We start from the raw sequence: 17,262 nt of genomic DNA on the forward strand, positions 1-17,262 counted from the left end.
ACAGGTCAGAGACTAAACGTCAAGCAAGCTAAATGTACACTTCCCAAATCAATACACATCACAGCTGTTGACTTTAGATTGGTAAAAAAATAAGGTGTGATATCACGCTACATCACACAGGCTGTCCACATTGAAAAGTTTGGAATTTGCACGGAAGATAAATTTTTTCGGAGAACAATTTTGGACGAATTGCCAAATTTTTACCGCAGACTATATTGTTTGCATTCAATTTTAGAGCGTTAAAATCTAGCCTATTTGCTACTGTCGTGTCGTGATTTCTGTTCGACTCGCACTCACACTTCACTCATGCAGCAGACATAGGCTAGTAAGGCTACCGACTAGGTCACTAGGCTATACTGTACCGCTGTTAACGTTAACAACGAATATTTTGGAATTGACCTGATACAACCGACCCTGCCACCTTATGGCGGCCATTTAACAATTACGATTCTGGTAGCATCGCTACAGAACAATGCTAGCTAAAGCTAATCTACAGTCATTTGAGGTTGTGGCCTCGTGTTAGCACTGTTCGGTAGCTTATGCTTCAGAACAGGACTGCAGAGTATTGCAGTTTTCGCCCGAGAACTCGGGTGTGTAGAAGTAAAATTCCAGTGTGCAAGGAAGCAACTGGTGTGGACTGCGACTCGTGGCCCTAGGCTGCCTCGCGGTGGAACAGTCGAAGTGCGACCAAAGATCACTACGTACCGGTAGTAGGCTACCAAGGGCGACCCTATACATAAGAAATTGGGGAACCAGTGTTTTCCGTTGCAGTGTTCACACAGATAACACTTGTGTAATTAAAAACGTCTTTATAATTAGTTAATCATCCATTCTTCAAGAAATATTAAAAAAGTCTGTCCACTTAGGCTACTATAGTTGCCGAAATGAGTTTTCCAACGGCAACTTTTCATTGATATGATATGCGCTTGAACCACTTAAGAAGACCAGCCAACATGGTGACGTCACATCGCCCACCCTGCACAGTTTTTGGAAACGATTTTGCCAATAATTCGTTAACGAAAAAAGATAGAGAAATATCATTTACATTTTCGGAATCAGCATATTTTTATTCATTTTTAGAAAATACGTTAAAATGATTTCAGTTCCTCTTTAAAACGATCGTTTAACAAGGCCGAAAACTCAACCAAGCAAGACAGTTCTAAACGTCACAAATTATAATTAAATTAAGTTGAAATAATTACTGAACGATAACATTCTATTTTAATCTTTTCGTAAAATCCATTACTGTATTTAATTGAAACGGTTGCAGTGACTTACAAAATAATGACCTGCGCACTGTTTACGTCCAGTTTGGGTTATTTCAGGTCAAGCTAGCTTGCAACGTCATTTCAAACTGTTTTGTTAGCTTCACGGCTTGAAACTTTGGTGAAGTCTTTAGAAACCTCTTCTTTAAAAAACAATAGATTGCAAATCTTTTGGTTTGCTTTTCTGCATATGACAATCACTGCTGTTGCCTACTTTGTAGTAAATTTTGAAGATCAAATCAGTGAAGTCAATGAATATCATCAATGAAGATCCTCACTGGAAAGCAGTTTGCCAGATGCTACACAAGATTTGTTTGTGGCAAAATCGGTGCACCGCTTTGAGCACGCTTTATATTGTTAGTTTAGTTTTTTGCTGATGAGAGAGTTATTCGATGGCAGTTGGCACCACAGAGCCACATAGAAATCTAAATTTGTATATGACGTAATTAATTGCTGCTTTTGCTTGTTATTGTACGTCAACTTCAACTGCCAAAGGTCATTGACCAGGCTACTTATTCTATTAGTGACACCGTTACAGACGGTAGTGTACGTTCTACGGTTCTACGCAATACATGATCTATAGTCTAGTCTAGCTTACTATACTGAGTTTTCACGTTTTTGAGGCAAGTAAATAGTACTTGAGGTAAAAGTTTGCTGAACAAGAGTTTGTGCCATTGATATACAAAATGAGAATCTAATGAGAAATGATTATCAAATTGACCCGCTAGTACCAATACAATTTGAAGGTAGCGGAATAAATTGATCAAAATTTGGTGTGCCTTTTATGGTTGTGATTTACTTAAACCTTGTTTGCCAAATCCTTGTTAAACCTTGTTGGCTAAATCACACCTCGGAGCTGAAATCATTTCTTAACTTCATTTCAATTGTAATACACTTTGAAAATGATGCCATATTTATCGCAGTTAACATACAACTTAATAATTAGTATTCGGAATTACCATACAAGTGTCAAGTAAGACATGAATAAATTTAACTCCTAAAAGCTATTAAACTAGCAAGTAACACTATATTGCTATACTAAAATGCTATTTTACCAGTAAAACAAAAACACACATCGTGCAACTGCTTTTGTTTGAATTTTTTGAAAGAGTATTAAATTATCTTTCGAATGACATGAAAAAATTAAAAATTGAAAGATAAGTTTTTTGGCAATAAGCCACCAAACTTTATTTACGCTTGACTGAACAATTTTGCTTGCTTCCCAAACACGGCCTGTAAACTAACAATGGTTGATGTTATGCCAATTTTTTTCCAAAAATTGTTAAACAAGGAAATTTTCAACCGAAATCAATCATATTTGTAGTTATAAAGCAACAGCATAACAACAGATTATTTCAGTGAAACTAGACTAAGAAATGTCCAGGGTTGTTCCGCTTCACTGAGCACAAAAAATACCATTTGGAAAAGGGCTGTATCTCGGAAACTACAGGACTGATTTCAATAAGATTGTGTTCATTTTTCATGAAAAGACTTGCACTTCCAAAATACGAAGTTTCACCAAAATCTGACATGGTGGGTATCGAATGTCTAAAATTCTGGTTTAGTTGACATGGAATAATTAATCCTGTTAGAACAACCTTCTAAGCCAGTGGTTCTCAAACTGGGGTCCGCAAGACAATTTTCTGGGACCACGAAGCACCTTCCAAAAAACGGCATTACTTGCCATCAAGCCAAAAGGTCGAAACCGGTTGAATGTGATTCACGATATTACGGTTTGCCTTGTCCAAAATTATTAGGGTTGCGTTGTCCAAAACAGAACCAAACGTAGCCGAACTGATTGCAAAGAAGCAGGTACACCCGTCACAATGATACCATAATAACCAACGTGTTGTTTTGTGTTTATTTGTGTTGACTTTTTAAGGGACCGTGAGCCATTTAAAAAATTGCTAGGAGACCGTTGCGTACTTTCTTTTAAAAAAGTTTGAGAACCACTGTTCTAAGCCCACCCTCTCCAGTATAACTTGTTATAGGCTACGTACGGTAGTCGTCGGGTTTGGAACATTAGCAACTGTTTCAAGACCCGAATTGGCCGTTTTGAATCACTGCTACCAGATACCCTGGCTCATCCCAGTCGGTAGATCACATCCTGAATGGACAATGTGCTCTTCTCAAATTTCGCTGCTAAGCAACAGAACAGACCTGGTGTACCCACTACCCACCCACTAAGCTATTAAATTGGCTAGATGCGACCACATTTGAAGCATGAGTTTTTGATCATACGCAGGAGTGGCACGACGACGAGATTTTTATCTTTATGCAAGCATACATCAAGGAGATGAGTAATCAGTGACGTCACTAAACTCCCGGATGTATATTTTTTTCAAAAAACACCAAATAGTGTGACCTATGTGCTTTTATCAAAGTGTATTAACCTCGCCAAAACAAACTAGTTTTTGTGAAATTGACACCGTTATATTGATAATCCCAAGAAAAATGAAAATAAATACAAAAAATCATTATATACATGAGCACTTCTACTTTCGCTGGCCTGTAAATACTTTCGGTGAATTTTTTTAATTTTTGGAAAGAGGTTGCTAGACCTTGTTTCGTTAATAGGAAAGAAGCTGCTTACAAGAGACGCAATCATTGAAATAGGGATTAGCAAACAAGCAACAACACTTGAATAAAAGAAAATGCAATTTTACGTAGAAATACAAATTCTGTTTTGTTTACTGAGCGTTGAATCTTCAACATTTGCCATGTTGTTGTCATAATAACAGTAATCATTTGAAAATTCATTCGGCTGCGTAAACAGAGGATTTAAATCTGCGACAATACAAACCGAGTTTTTATTGGATGAATTTAGGCTTTTAGCCAAATCCGTGCTCGTTGTATAGTTTGAATTAACATAAGACTTATTTTCGAAGATCAAGCCATCTGCTACACTTGATGCAAACATTAAGTCTTTTTCGCTTGACGTGGATCGCTTTAGTGATGAGTTGTCTGTGCTTTCCAAAACTGGAGCAAGTCTTTCTTGCGATGTACTTTCAAAAACGTGGTCAAAAGTGTCGTAATGGCTTACGTCAGGGATTTCTAAACTTTCAGAAAATGTATCATCAGCTTCTTCTGAAGACAAGCCATCATTTTCCATATGCATAATCTGTACGTTTTCGTGGCAATGCTGTTTATTATCTGCTGAATTGCCGACCTCGTCATTAGTTGGAAAGCATTTCGATGGCTCATCTTTCGCATCAAATGTTTTTAGTTCATCTATATCATCTGGTTCATTTAGTGGTTGGCTTGGCTTGACTTTAAGCTAAAAATTTCATATTTATTAATTGCCAAAAGACTAAGAAACAACAAACAAAAGCATAGCATTGGCAATGTATTTTAATGGCAGCATACAATAATTTAACCGATACAAAACTAACAGACGTGTCTTCATTTGTTGATGTCTGTTGTATAAATCCGACAATTTGTTTGACCAAAGTAGAAAACGACGTCCTGTCTTCGGGTATCCACTTCCAGCACGTCAACATCATTTGATATCTGTATTCATGTAACCGACAAGTTATTTGGTAGATGAATTAATAAATAATTTTAATACAACTGAAATGCTCAAACAGTACGCATCATTGTAAAAATATTATAAAAATGTGCAAAAGAATCACATTTGTCCTGATGCCATATCAGGTTTAGGTAGTCTTATGCCGCGTCTCAAGGTATTATATAAATCCTTTGGTTCTAAATCTGGATATGGTTCTTGTCCAAGGGTCAGTATTTCCCAGACAAGCACTCCATATGACCATCTAAAAAAGAAAAAGGTTATGACAGATTTTCCTATTCTTGCAGAGTGTTTGGAAAAAACGTTTGAAATATTTTCCTCACATATCGGATTTATCGGAATATTTGTCGAACATCAGCGCTTCTGGTGATGTCCATTTGGCGGGCTTCTCCTGTATAAAAAAAAAGAGTAAAAACTGTTCTGACAGTTACCAAATGTTATAGGTTTATTTAAAACTAAGTATCTTTACCCATCTATTGCATATTCGATAGTAGTCTTTATTAATTAAATGCTTGGATAATCCAAAGTCTCCTATCTTAACAACGTGGTCCTCGGTTAAAAGGATATTTCTTGCCGCCAAATCTCGGTGGAGTATCTAGATATAACCACACTCATCATAAAGATATTTACTGTAATACAACCATATTACTTCGTAGTTTTTAGCCATAAGAAAATTTTGTTGAAGGTTCCTCTATTCCAGGCATGCAAAACATACGGCCCACGAGATATTCCGTGATTTCGCTCATTCAGGCATTTTCTCCATGGTTACAGTTACATAATCAACGAATCCGATGCTTTACCGCCGCTAAGCGTTAAAAACAACTAGATACTGTAGTGCGAGAGGCAACCGTCTCTTGACAGTAACCATCTTCTCAACGGTTAATCGGTCACATTATGTAAAGTAGGCTACACGTTAGTTACAACAACGTTAGCACGCGGCCCGCGAAAAATATTTTTTCGCTAAAACGGCCCGTGTACTGTTTTGAGTTGTGCATGCCTGCTCTATTCTATACTATGTCGAAATAAATCGAGTGAATTGGCAAAGTAATAGCATATCCAACTGTAAGACTGTACATGTAACCTATTCGGAGTTATAATCGACGAAAAAAACTGGCAACAAATATCACGCACTAAAAATCCTTTAGGCGTTTTTAATATCTTTAGTGAAAGTATACAAATCGTTGGCAATTTCGATATCATATACATCAATGTTGTTGTATCATAAACAAGCCGAATTCATAGGAGAGCAATAAGGCGGCTTATAATCTTGAAATGCATAAATTTCATTATCTTTATTTGTCACAGTAAATCGAGAAATGGGAACCACGAAAACTTTTTTACAAGATAGCTACAAAATTAAAAAATTGGTGCTGTGCAGAATTGCAGCATTAAAATTGAAACACAAGAAGTGCAAATCTTGTACAAGATTTGATTGCACGTGGAATCAGATCTGCATTTGCAGTTCACAACATGATCGAAACAACGACTTTATACGTTAAACTTTTTGTATCATTTATCTTCCAATACCTGTAATAATACTTATAATTGAGTAAGCTATAGGAAGCTTGTATTTGATATAGGCTAGTATGTTTCATGTATCAAACAACGGAAAAGTAATTATGGGTCTATATACGACACTACCAAACTGTGGGACGGATTAAGCAAGGTGTGGTTGGAAAAAGGTCTACCCGCTGTGACAGCTGAAAAACGTATATTCTATTAATGAAATTATTTCATGTAGAATCTTCTTTGCATAGAATCTCATTTGCACAAGCAGCAAAAAAATTGTGTTTCAAATATATGGGTTCATTTGTATAACCAAACCTATAAGAGTCGTCTGGTGACAATACGCATTAATGTTGTATTTACACATGCTCTATATACCTATACAGTATATAGGTATGTAATTGGAAATATGTATAAGATACTTTAATGCTATTGGCTTACTAAAATGCAGCCAATATCTTTGAATAACACTTGGGCAAATACATGGAAACAAAATTTAAATATTAACAAACCCTTTTTTGCGAAAGGTGTTCCATACCCAACGCCACTTGATGGGAAAAGGAAAGCAGCTGCTCAAATGTAATAATAGTTTGTGCACAGTAAGATTGATAAATGCCATTACATTGAGGAAAATCAGAACGACATTGTAAAAGATATGAGCGGAGGTTTCCTCCCGACGCTAATTCCATAAGCAGACTTGGAGCTTTATTAACAACGCCGTTTCCCTGTTAAAACATACAAGTCTGTCTTAGGCACATATAGACGCAAAAACCAGTAAAACCAATGCATTATGATATTTAAAGGATATAAATGTAAAATAGAAAACAACCCTATATACCTCCTTTGAAAAAAAATCAAGGAGACAAGTTCCTAGTAAGGAAATAACGTTCGGATGCTTTTCTGCCTTAATTAATATGGTAGCTTCCTCCAAAAAATATCCTAAATCACTTACGCCGAATCCATCTGTATTGTATAAATTTTCATTACAGAGTTACAGTACATATAATGTATTAGTCAACTTAGCTTATGTTCGTATAAAAGTATAGCATATATTTTTCAAAGTGGCACTACAAACACCTTTAAGAACTTTTACAGCTACAGGAACAGCGCTTGAAGTGTTAGAATCAATATTTCCTTTATAAACGTTGCCGAAAAATCCGCTTCCCAAAGAAACAGGCTTGTCATCATTATATTCAATGCTGAGCCTGTAGAAAGGGAAATGTTAATGAAAAGTTTTTAAAAAATTCACACTTCCTTCGGTAAACTTGAGGATGGAACCAATACCCGTAGATAACCTTTGGAAAATTAATATTGGTGGTGATATACTTGTCCCTTAATAGCAAATATCTTGTAGTTAATATAGAGGTCTAAAAAAACACTATTTTCGATATAATTTTTAATAAAGAACAAGTAAAAAAAAACGTTTAATGCGTTTGTTTTATTTTCGTTTCATGTGTAATGTGAGGCAACAACAACACTTGCAAACTTTCAATAGATTTTATGTGAGAGCCGCTCAATGCAAACAGCAAAAATATTGTTATACGGCCGTTTAAAAAGTTAAACACCCAAAGTTTTGCTTTCGTTAAAATTTGATAATAGGTTACTAGTTCAAACCATATTGCAGTAAAATGTAGAGTAGACCAAACCAGTTATATGAAATTGTGTTTGGACAAAACAAACTTGTAACACGGTTTGCTCATACTAATTGACCAAAAATTACCTTCCCCTGGCTTTCTTAGGGGAAAGTACGTTTTAGAAGGCAGTTTCGTAAATAAACTGGTAAATATTACCGAAAAACTTTCCACAGGTAAATGCTGATGCAAGAGTCAGTGCTCTCAAAAATGAAAGGCAGTGGAAATGAGCAAAATGACCTTGATGAAATTTCACAACAATCGTTTGGAAAGAACTGTCGTTAAGCACAAAGACAAACGAGATACAGTAACTATAACTTTCTACATATTTTACAAATTAAGGATTGAAATAAAACTTACTTGAAATAAAAATAGCATATTTTGCTCACAAAATACGCCGTAGAAACAGGTTAGACCTTACCTTTCACGAGAAATTTCTTTTGCCTTTACAAGTTCCAAGTCGGTATCAGAAACGGCGGGAAATTTTTCTAACTGCAAAAAGTCAAGAGGGTTGCAATTAGTCATTCGGTTTCATTCTCATTGGACGTAAACAAAGGCATTTGATATATGTGCAATGCAAAGGATTTTCTAAAGGCCGTCAAACAAATTTACCCTGGTAAAACGACCCTACACACTTAAGACGAATTTAACAGCCTGGTTAGCGTCGTAAGCTGTTTATTTGCATCATGCTGCATGGGAGTGCGGTGCATGTGGCGGCAAAATCCATCTTAAGTGACGTTTCCTTTACTCATATTACACTCACTACAGTATGGATGGAATGCCACAACAAATACGTGAACAATATTTTAATATGAGCCACAAGACTCAAATAGCGGGTAGGTCACAAACGCAAGCTCGCCAATCTATCAATTCTTTGCTGATTAAGCTTTGTAATTGTGGTATCACCTTTCTATTTTTAGTTTGCAATTCTTGTAATACGGCAGATTTAGTGACAGAAACAATACGCCCCGAACTAAGAAAAAACATATGTCGTTGAAGAACGTATTTTACCAACTACATTAGTGTAGTTAATGGTATCATGAAGTCAATCAAAAACTGTTACAAAGTTGCTTTTAAATGCAAAAACAGCTTCTTCTGATTGCCTATAAAATTTTCATTTACCAAATCATTCATTTTACTACAGCAAATATCAGGTATAATTTCCAACGGGTTCTTGGTAGCATTTGTCATAAATTTTGGTTAACTTTTGACAGTGCACGTTCGTTTAGCACAAACTACACGTTGCTGTAATAAAACGTTAAACTACAAGTTGATCATAATCCACAAATTTTGACAAAATTGGTAGTCAAAGATTAAAAATTTCAACTCTTCGAAAATATAAGCTTATTGAAATAGACAAAAAGTTCATGGCAGACAAGTGAAATTTAACGAATTCTTATATCGAGTTTCACTGCAAATAACATTTCGTATCCAAGTGTTTTTATCCGTGATATACAATAAAAATACAAAACACTGTATGGTTCTCAAATGTTGTGTGATGATTACATAGGGTTTTCGTTGAACGTTTCTTAAATCGATGACTCATTCCCGTGTCAGGATACTTATTTTCCGGGGTCAATATGAAAAACAGCGTCGAAGTAAAAGAATTAATAAGTAACAAATTTCATTGTGTAAAATGTTTCCAAGAAAATTAAAGGATTTTACGTAAGAGAAGTATGACTAATTTTTGGATTATTTGTTTCTGTAGTATTACAATGCAACTCTGACATTGCCAGTAGAAAGACATAGCCAGACTAAAAACAGATAGAGTTACCTGATGATACAGTAGGCAGTACTCCTTCATATTTCTTGGAAGGCTAGTTGGAACCATTTGCTCCAGAGTATCGTTTCTCTTAATCATTTCAACTGAAGAATGGTTTTCCACGGTGCTGTATTTTTTTGGGCTTTCTATGTACATGCCGTAACCCATGTACATAAAAGCAGTTTTCTGAATAATAAAAAAATTTCATTGCTCTTTTACTCAAAAACAGAAACCAGAGCACGTAAATCACTGACATGCACAAAACAAAACAACATAGTCAACATGCAATTTACAATAAACCTTTAAAATTGGTCGTAGCATGGAATATGTTGCGAGTAAAAAGTTCTACCTATAGCATTGTATACGAGTAGACAGCGTTGGATACAAACCGTTTCCATCTTTTTATGTTTTTTTCTTATGTTGGTGACGACACGGCATAAAAGTGGACCAACTGCAAAAAGTGCGCACAACACGAAAACAAGCAACCACGAGCCCATTTTACCGATTTTCGGGCACAGTTCTACCCACATTGGACAGCTGCAATTAAAAACTGTAACAGTGTTGTTATCTTAGAATAATGTTTCCCAAATACATTACAGACTAAAAACTTTCTAAAAAATATTCTATACAAAAGAATAAGTGTTACCATTTGCCTGAACATTGAAAGTATGTGTAAATCCACCAAAGTCATTTTGAACATCGCATGTATATGATCCATTTCCGCATGCTGGAATCTGTAATTGTTACTAAGAACGTTAATATGATCAAGTTAACTTAACTTATATACAAGAAAATCTATTGAACACGATCGATATCTAACCAAACAAACTACAATAATTTACTCACAACTTTGCTTGTAGATGCTAACACGTTTCCCTGAAAAAACCAAGTTATGTGCACACCATCTCGCCCAACTAGGTAATAGGAACAGTCAAGCAAAACCCTTTCGTTGCTGGAAGTCACGTTTGTACTATGTGTTAATGAGTTAAGACTTTTGCTCGGAATTTTTACTGGTATGGAGTAATTTCCTTAAAAACAAGATACATTTGATGCATTTTTTTTGCAAGACAATTTTGATCACATTACCATTGCCAATAATTAATTAATGGCAGTCTTAAGTTTTCAGCCCACTTACTTTTGTTTGTCACTAAAAGGGTAAACATCTTCTGCGCTACAAGTTCTCTCGTATCGTTGGTCATGACTTGGCAAGAGTAAACCCCGCTATCTTGAACCACAAGATGTCGTATTTGCAAACGAGGATCTTCATGAAAAGGTTTCTTCAGTCTGCAGCCAAATGGACGGTACTGCGCGATATTGCGCAAAATTATATTACTACATTAGTCAATGCATCTTGTCTTTGAAATTAACAGATCTAAATAATTATACATAACCATAAAAACTACCAACATAACTTAATAAATTTGCTTATGATTACATTTCCAATAAAAAATCGAACATTATTATCTGAATGAATGGTGCCTTTATTACCTTATCTGAGCGAATGATATTGCTGTCATATTTTGTCCAGCGCGTTATGAGATATGGTGAACCATCCCTTCCAGTATATCGTAAATTCCTGCAGTTCAGTTCGACGTTTTTGTTTACGATGGCATTTATTGTCGAAGGCGTAGATGAACTCCCCCAAATAAAATATCCTAGTAGAACAAAGAACTTGAAAGTAGCATTTGTATATATGTATTATGACTGTTTTTTGCGAAACTAAATGTATTGCCAGCTCGGTATAGTGTAGTCGCTACACTGTAGTGGTAAGGTGTCGAACTTGAATTTTTACGATCAATGTTTGATATTCGTGGTCGCAGATAAATATAAATTCCTATGCTTATAATGCGGTCTAGCAAGGCACAACGACACTTGTTTCTATTTGACAATCATAATCATTCTGTGATTGTTGCAATCGTAGAGGTATCAAATTGGGCAAATGAGATGATTTGTATTTGATGTTGTTTTCAGTTAATTCCTTCATTCTCTGATAGATTATGTTTCTCAATTGATACCTCATAACAGGATAAAACTTTGAATATTTTATACATCGATGCCTTGTGGTATATCTTACGACCTGCATCGTTTGCAACGTAGCCTAACTCATTAATCTAAAGCCTTACGTAAACTATAACATTTAATTAAACTCAGAATATCATTATTACAGTCAGAACATCTCAAAAAACGAATTTATTAATATTGTTTTAATACTGAGGTTTTTCCTGAAAAACGCAGAGTTTCTGCCTCAAAAATTCACATATTTGTATAACCCTCCATTAATGCTCAGAAAATAAACTGCTATGAGTTTGGGGCCATGAAAATCAATCCAATGTATCCTATATTACCATTGTATTTGTTCGGTGTTTTCATTGTTCCCATTTTCAGTCGAAGTATCCTACAATGAGCGTTGGAAGCTCGCTTTGCCTGTGGGCTATTCGAACAATCGAACATCAGCAGTGGTAGCTGTCAATAAAAGGTTAAATTATGAAAAAAATCCTTACACGTCTGGTTCTCCACGTCATACTAACGGAATGTGAAACATATTTTCCAAAACTACCTCAGGCATAAGAGTAATAATTATCACTTCTGTATCTGCAATATACGGTAAGACTGCATTGGCACAGAGATTTCCGCAAACAGATTTGACTTTTGTTCAACTTAGCCGAGCGTGACACTTAACGCCAAGACGGTAAAGCAAATGCAAAATCTGTTGGCAAGTAGTCTGTGTGTGGATTTAGACTTACGCTTGTACAGCATAATTTACACAATGCTGTTTCACATATGTTTTCGGTAACACAAGTATAGCTACTATTTGTATAATCAATAGGACGGTATCGCTACGGTACACTTACCAAAATTAGGTAAAACGCAACATCCCTGGAACTACCATGGATCATAGTTTTTGCATTAAGTATTGCATAGCTGTGATTTTAGAAAACTAAGGGTATAAAAACAGGTCATTTGCATCAATGCTGTCAGATCACCATTCCCGGCACTTCTAATACATGTAAACTCTATCTGTACTTTTTGAAACTAAGCTACATTTTTCAGCTTATAATCCAGCAGGCTTGTCGCAAAATAAACTTGCGCAGCTACTGCATTAGTCTTTTAGCAGCTATCCCTCTACACGTGCTGCTCGTACACCAATCATGGTATCAAATTATTTCCCGCAAGCACAACACTTCCGTTATTCACTTATCGTAAATATATGCCAAATATAGTACAATAGCATTAACCTAACAGAAAAAAATTAAATCTCAGAAATATATTTCGAAAATTTCTAGGTAAGTGCTTTATTTTTAAGTAAATAGCCAAATTACAATAAATAGTAAAAATTGTTTATTAATATTTAAAAAAATATAAACAATGGTCAATATTCCGTGCTGTTATAGCTCTGAAAAGTATAGCCTACATTGAACACGTTCTTTCTTGCTCTTGATCACTCTATATACTTTAAGAATTTAGGCCACTCTAATTTGTTGTACATTGAATAAATGACAAAAGTGTTTTATTCCAAATAACGTCCAGTAATCCATCACAGAATAAGTATGATTTACTGTATAGAGAAAATAGCATTACAGAAAGAAACAGATTTACAAAATATACCACCTGGGATCTCCATCTTTCTAAAATTTAATTTTCTGAAGGTTTATAGTTGACATAAAATTATGCAATTTGTGCTCTCGACACCGTTCAACGTTTTGTCAATTATGACTTCTTGTATCACTCTTGGCGACCAATTCATCGTTTTCAACCTTAAATTAAACATTCAGAACCATGTCCTCTTCGTTCACGTGATTCCTCACTGTTCGAGTCCTCCTAGTTTGTAAAGGTGGCATACAGTCCATTCCTACAAAAACTTATAAAAACTCCGACAATGATTCCTCATCGCAAATGAATACTGTACTGTTTTAAACTTACTTATATAGCTTTGCAATTGCATGATGAATTATGTTGAATTATGTAGAATTGCATCTCCGATTTGGACTTTGAAAAATTTTAAAGTTGATTTACTTTCAAAAAATGCCCAGGTCGCGCGAGAAGTCCCCCCGGAGAGCCGGTCTCCGATCCCTAAAGAGTTAGACTTCTCGAGCCCCGTCCTTATTTGGCGGTTTTCAGGACTTGGACAAGTCACGAGCGAAGTGATTGAGTATTGCGATCGGCACGAACGTGTAAAAAATCGTGGGGCGTCCGCCGTCCAGCAGCAACCTCGTTTCCTGCGAGTAGAGTAGCTAACTGGTTGATCCTACCTATGCTTGTCACAAAGATTAAGCCATGCAAGTGTAAGTAGGCTACTATAGCTGGTGAATTCGTCTGGCTCATTCCAGTAACGAACGATACTTTGGCTTGCAAAATAGTTGCGGAATAGTGGCGTATAACCACACGAGACTCAGAAATAACAGATTTGTGATGCCCAGGCCGCACGTGCGCTACTCTGATCGGATCAGGGTGTGCTCCCCTTGGCCAAAAGGTCTGGCTAACACGTTGAATCCCGGTCGTGCGAGGGATAACGAATTGAAATTATTTGCTTTGAAAGAGGACTTTCCAGTAAGGGCGAGTCATTTGCTCGCGTTGATTACGTCCTGTACTTTGTATACTCCGCCCATCGTTATTACCGATTGAATGGAATAGTGAGGTTCACTGATTGGACTTACCTATGTTACCTACCTAAAATGTTTTAATGCAAAGCCTAATGTGATAAAGAAATTTTTGGTCAAAATTTGCCATTTTTCATCGTTAGACAAAGAAAATTGTTTTTTGTACGTTTTCAAAATTGCTTGTATTTTAGGCATCGAAAAAAAACATTTTAGGCAACTAAAACAAAGCTCAACGCTATATCTATTAACTAATTTTTATTATTAACTATTGCTAGGATAACTTCTACCTGAGCCAATAGTAGTTAAGTTTTAAGCAATTTCACTACAAACTGATTTAATGGCGCTTTTATTGAAAAGAAATAAAATACTAATGGTGAGAAATCGATTACAAAACGAGTGACTCTTATAAGTTAGTATTAGAAGAAGGTTTGATTGATGAAAAAAAATCCGAAAATGCAAGCGTTTATCGATCTACTGGGATTGCATTTATGATTACGACATCTAACTACAATGTTTACGTCACAAGAGTTAATTGGGTTCAGGTTTGGCAATAGGTTGAAATTTCGCACAATACTGTCATCTACTTACGGTGGCTTGTAAGTGCCACAACAATTATAATTTGGGTTCCGCAAAATATTTATGATCACCACAAAAATATTTCACGTTAGCGCAAAATATTTATGATCACCACAAAAATATTTCACGTTAGCGCAAAATATTTATGATCACCACAACATATATATTTTGTCTCAGCAAAATATTTTGTGCTGTGAAAAATTTTGTGCGTTGAAAATATATTGAGCTGTGAAAATATATTGTGCTGTGAAAAACTTTGTGCGTTGAAATTATATTGAGCTGTGAAAATATATTGTGGTGTGAAAATATATTGCGCTGTGAAACTTCCACTACCGCCACAAATAAAAATTCCCGACCACGATAATTTCAATTCTCATGCAACATTTGAAAATGTATGCTTACCGTATGGTAGGCCTAGGCTAGTTGATGAGGTGTTCGGGAAAGGAATAAGGTTACCGGTCACAGCCACAAATAGTGAGAGATAGTAAGCTTTTGCAAGCCTTAACAAGCTTAGGTCTAGGCTACATGTTAAACATTGTAAGGTCTTTTGCAAGTTCAGTATGCAAACAAACTTTCTAGGGCTTGACTGTATAGGTTAGGCCTACCGAATGTAAGGTATAGGGCTATAGGCTATGTTGTTTTTTTTTCGCGAAAACATTACAATATTTTTTTTTGTTTACTATAGGACAGACCAAAGCTGTTTATAACAGCATAAATTTTAACTAACTTTTTCAGAAATTTGTTTTATAAAATGAAGTGTACCTTCTTAGTGTGAAAGCTGATCTTCATTGCAATGAATTGTGTTGAGTGACATAATGAAATACCTGACATTTTTATGATATGTTCACACTGTGGTCACGGTGAGTAGCGTACCTTTCAAGTGAAGTTATAAATATTTTAATGAAAATTTGGCTGTAGACTAACATATTTTTTGTTTTCTTTTTCACACCAACAAGAAATGTTTTACCTAAATCGACTATGTGTCTGTGTATTATTATTAATAACTAATTATTATTTAGTAAAAAATATATGATACAACGTGCCAAGTCATGTCTCAAAAGTGCACCTGTTGTTTTTTTGTTTTGCAGCTACTACCTTGGATCAAGATCAAATAATATCTGAATATTTCCATTCAGGATATGAGTATGGAGAAATTTTACAATTGCTACACAGTCGTCATAACAGCATAACTATGCAATCCGTATGAGAACTTTAAAGAGACGATTGCACAAAATTGGACTGCGAAGAAAATATGGCTGGAAAAAATACATCACCGTTTCATTTCAGGCAGAAAAACGTATCGAGGAGTTGTTAGATGGACCCTCTTCTTTTGGTGGATATCGGTCAGTTTGGCAAACATTACAAATGGAAGGTTTTAAGAGTACCAAGGTTGTATGTAGCTGATGTACATTGATCCGAAAGGGTGTGAGGCTCCAAGAGCTCACCGTTTAAGGCGAAGAGAGTATCACAACCCTGGCCCAAATTATGCATGGCACACAGATGGTTACGACAAGCTCAAACCATTCGGATTTTCTATACATGGTGCAATTGATGGATTTAGTCGAAAAGTGCTGTGGCTTAATGTTACACGATCAAACAAATGTCCACATGTTGTCGCTAATATGTATATTAAAGCTGTCACTCACTTCCTAGGCTGTTCAATTGAAGTATTATCAGATTTGGGTACAGAAAATGGATTGTTGGCAGCAGCGCAGTGCTTTTTTCGAGATAACATTAACTCGCATCGTTATGTACCATCACCCCGAAATCAGCGGATAGAAAGCTGGTGATCAATATTCTCCAGGTTTCGTGCCTGTTGGTGGCGCATTTTTTAGTGACCTTGAGTTTCGAGGTATTGTGGATTTCTCCCAAACACTCAGCAAAGAATGCTTGTGGTATTGCTTTTCATGTTTAATTCAAAATGACTTAGATTTTTTCAAGGACCACTGGAATACTCACCGAATAAGAAAATCTCGACATAATGTAATTGCAGGACGGCCAGATTTACTATATTCCATGCCAGGAAGATATGGAGGAATTTCTGGCTTATTAAAAAACGTTGCACCACACAACATTAGTTTGGTATTGGCTGAAATATCACAACCAACTGAAACTGAAGACTATCAAGAATATTTTGATTATGCTACATCTGAACTTAGACAAGGAGTGCCATCTTGTTGCACTGAAGCATTAGATCTGTATAAAATGTTTATGAATGTAGCCAGAGACCGATAAACGGAACTATTTATTTCTGTGTGAGCAAGTAATGTAAAGTTCATTGCCTATCATTTTAAGTCTATCAACATTTCATATCAACATAAATGTCGTGTTTTGTATTACTTTTGTATTGCATTCATCATTAAGCACGATTCTATTACACTGAAAAACTATGTATCGA

At 35.7% G+C, this 17,262-nt stretch overlaps 2 protein-coding genes across 3 annotated transcripts; one reads left to right on the plus strand and one right to left on the minus strand.

Annotated features, from left to right (window-relative positions):
* Positions 1 to 3,630: 3,630 nt before the first annotated feature.
* Positions 3,631 to 12,864, minus strand: LOC143464706 (fibroblast growth factor receptor 2-like). 2 transcript variants are annotated; one of them, XM_076962639.1, is made up of 17 exons: positions 12,543 to 12,864; positions 12,036 to 12,153; positions 11,179 to 11,345; positions 10,826 to 10,994; positions 10,537 to 10,718; positions 10,337 to 10,424; positions 10,080 to 10,240; positions 9,703 to 9,876; positions 8,350 to 8,420; positions 7,375 to 7,502; positions 7,136 to 7,260; positions 6,810 to 7,022; positions 5,261 to 5,386; positions 5,115 to 5,182; positions 4,898 to 5,035; positions 4,658 to 4,775; positions 3,631 to 4,542 (listed from the first exon to the last, which is right to left on the minus strand). In XM_076962639.1, exons 1-17 carry the CDS (start codon positions 12,585 to 12,587, stop codon positions 3,928 to 3,930), a joined length of 2,706 nt encoding a protein of 901 aa, XP_076818754.1. In that variant the 5' UTR covers positions 12,588 to 12,864; the 3' UTR covers positions 3,631 to 3,927. The 2 variants fall into 2 exon arrangements, with proteins under 2 accessions (XP_076818754.1, XP_076818763.1); XM_076962648.1 differs by lacking the exon at positions 12,036 to 12,153 and having other exon boundaries at positions 12,543 to 12,862.
* Positions 12,865 to 14,891: 2,027 nt separating this feature from the next.
* Positions 14,892 to 17,262, plus strand: LOC143464425 (uncharacterized). Its single transcript, XM_076962180.1, has 2 exons — positions 14,892 to 15,724; positions 15,953 to 17,262. The coding sequence occupies exon 2, from the start codon at positions 16,268 to 16,270 to the stop codon at positions 16,652 to 16,654; it is 387 nt and encodes a 128-aa protein (XP_076818295.1). The 5' UTR covers positions 14,892 to 15,724; positions 15,953 to 16,267; the 3' UTR covers positions 16,655 to 17,262.

This window comes from Clavelina lepadiformis, chromosome 1 (assembly GCF_947623445.1).
Source record: "Clavelina lepadiformis chromosome 1, kaClaLepa1.1, whole genome shotgun sequence".
In the NCBI taxonomy this organism is placed as follows: domain Eukaryota; kingdom Metazoa; phylum Chordata; class Ascidiacea; order Aplousobranchia; family Clavelinidae; genus Clavelina; species Clavelina lepadiformis.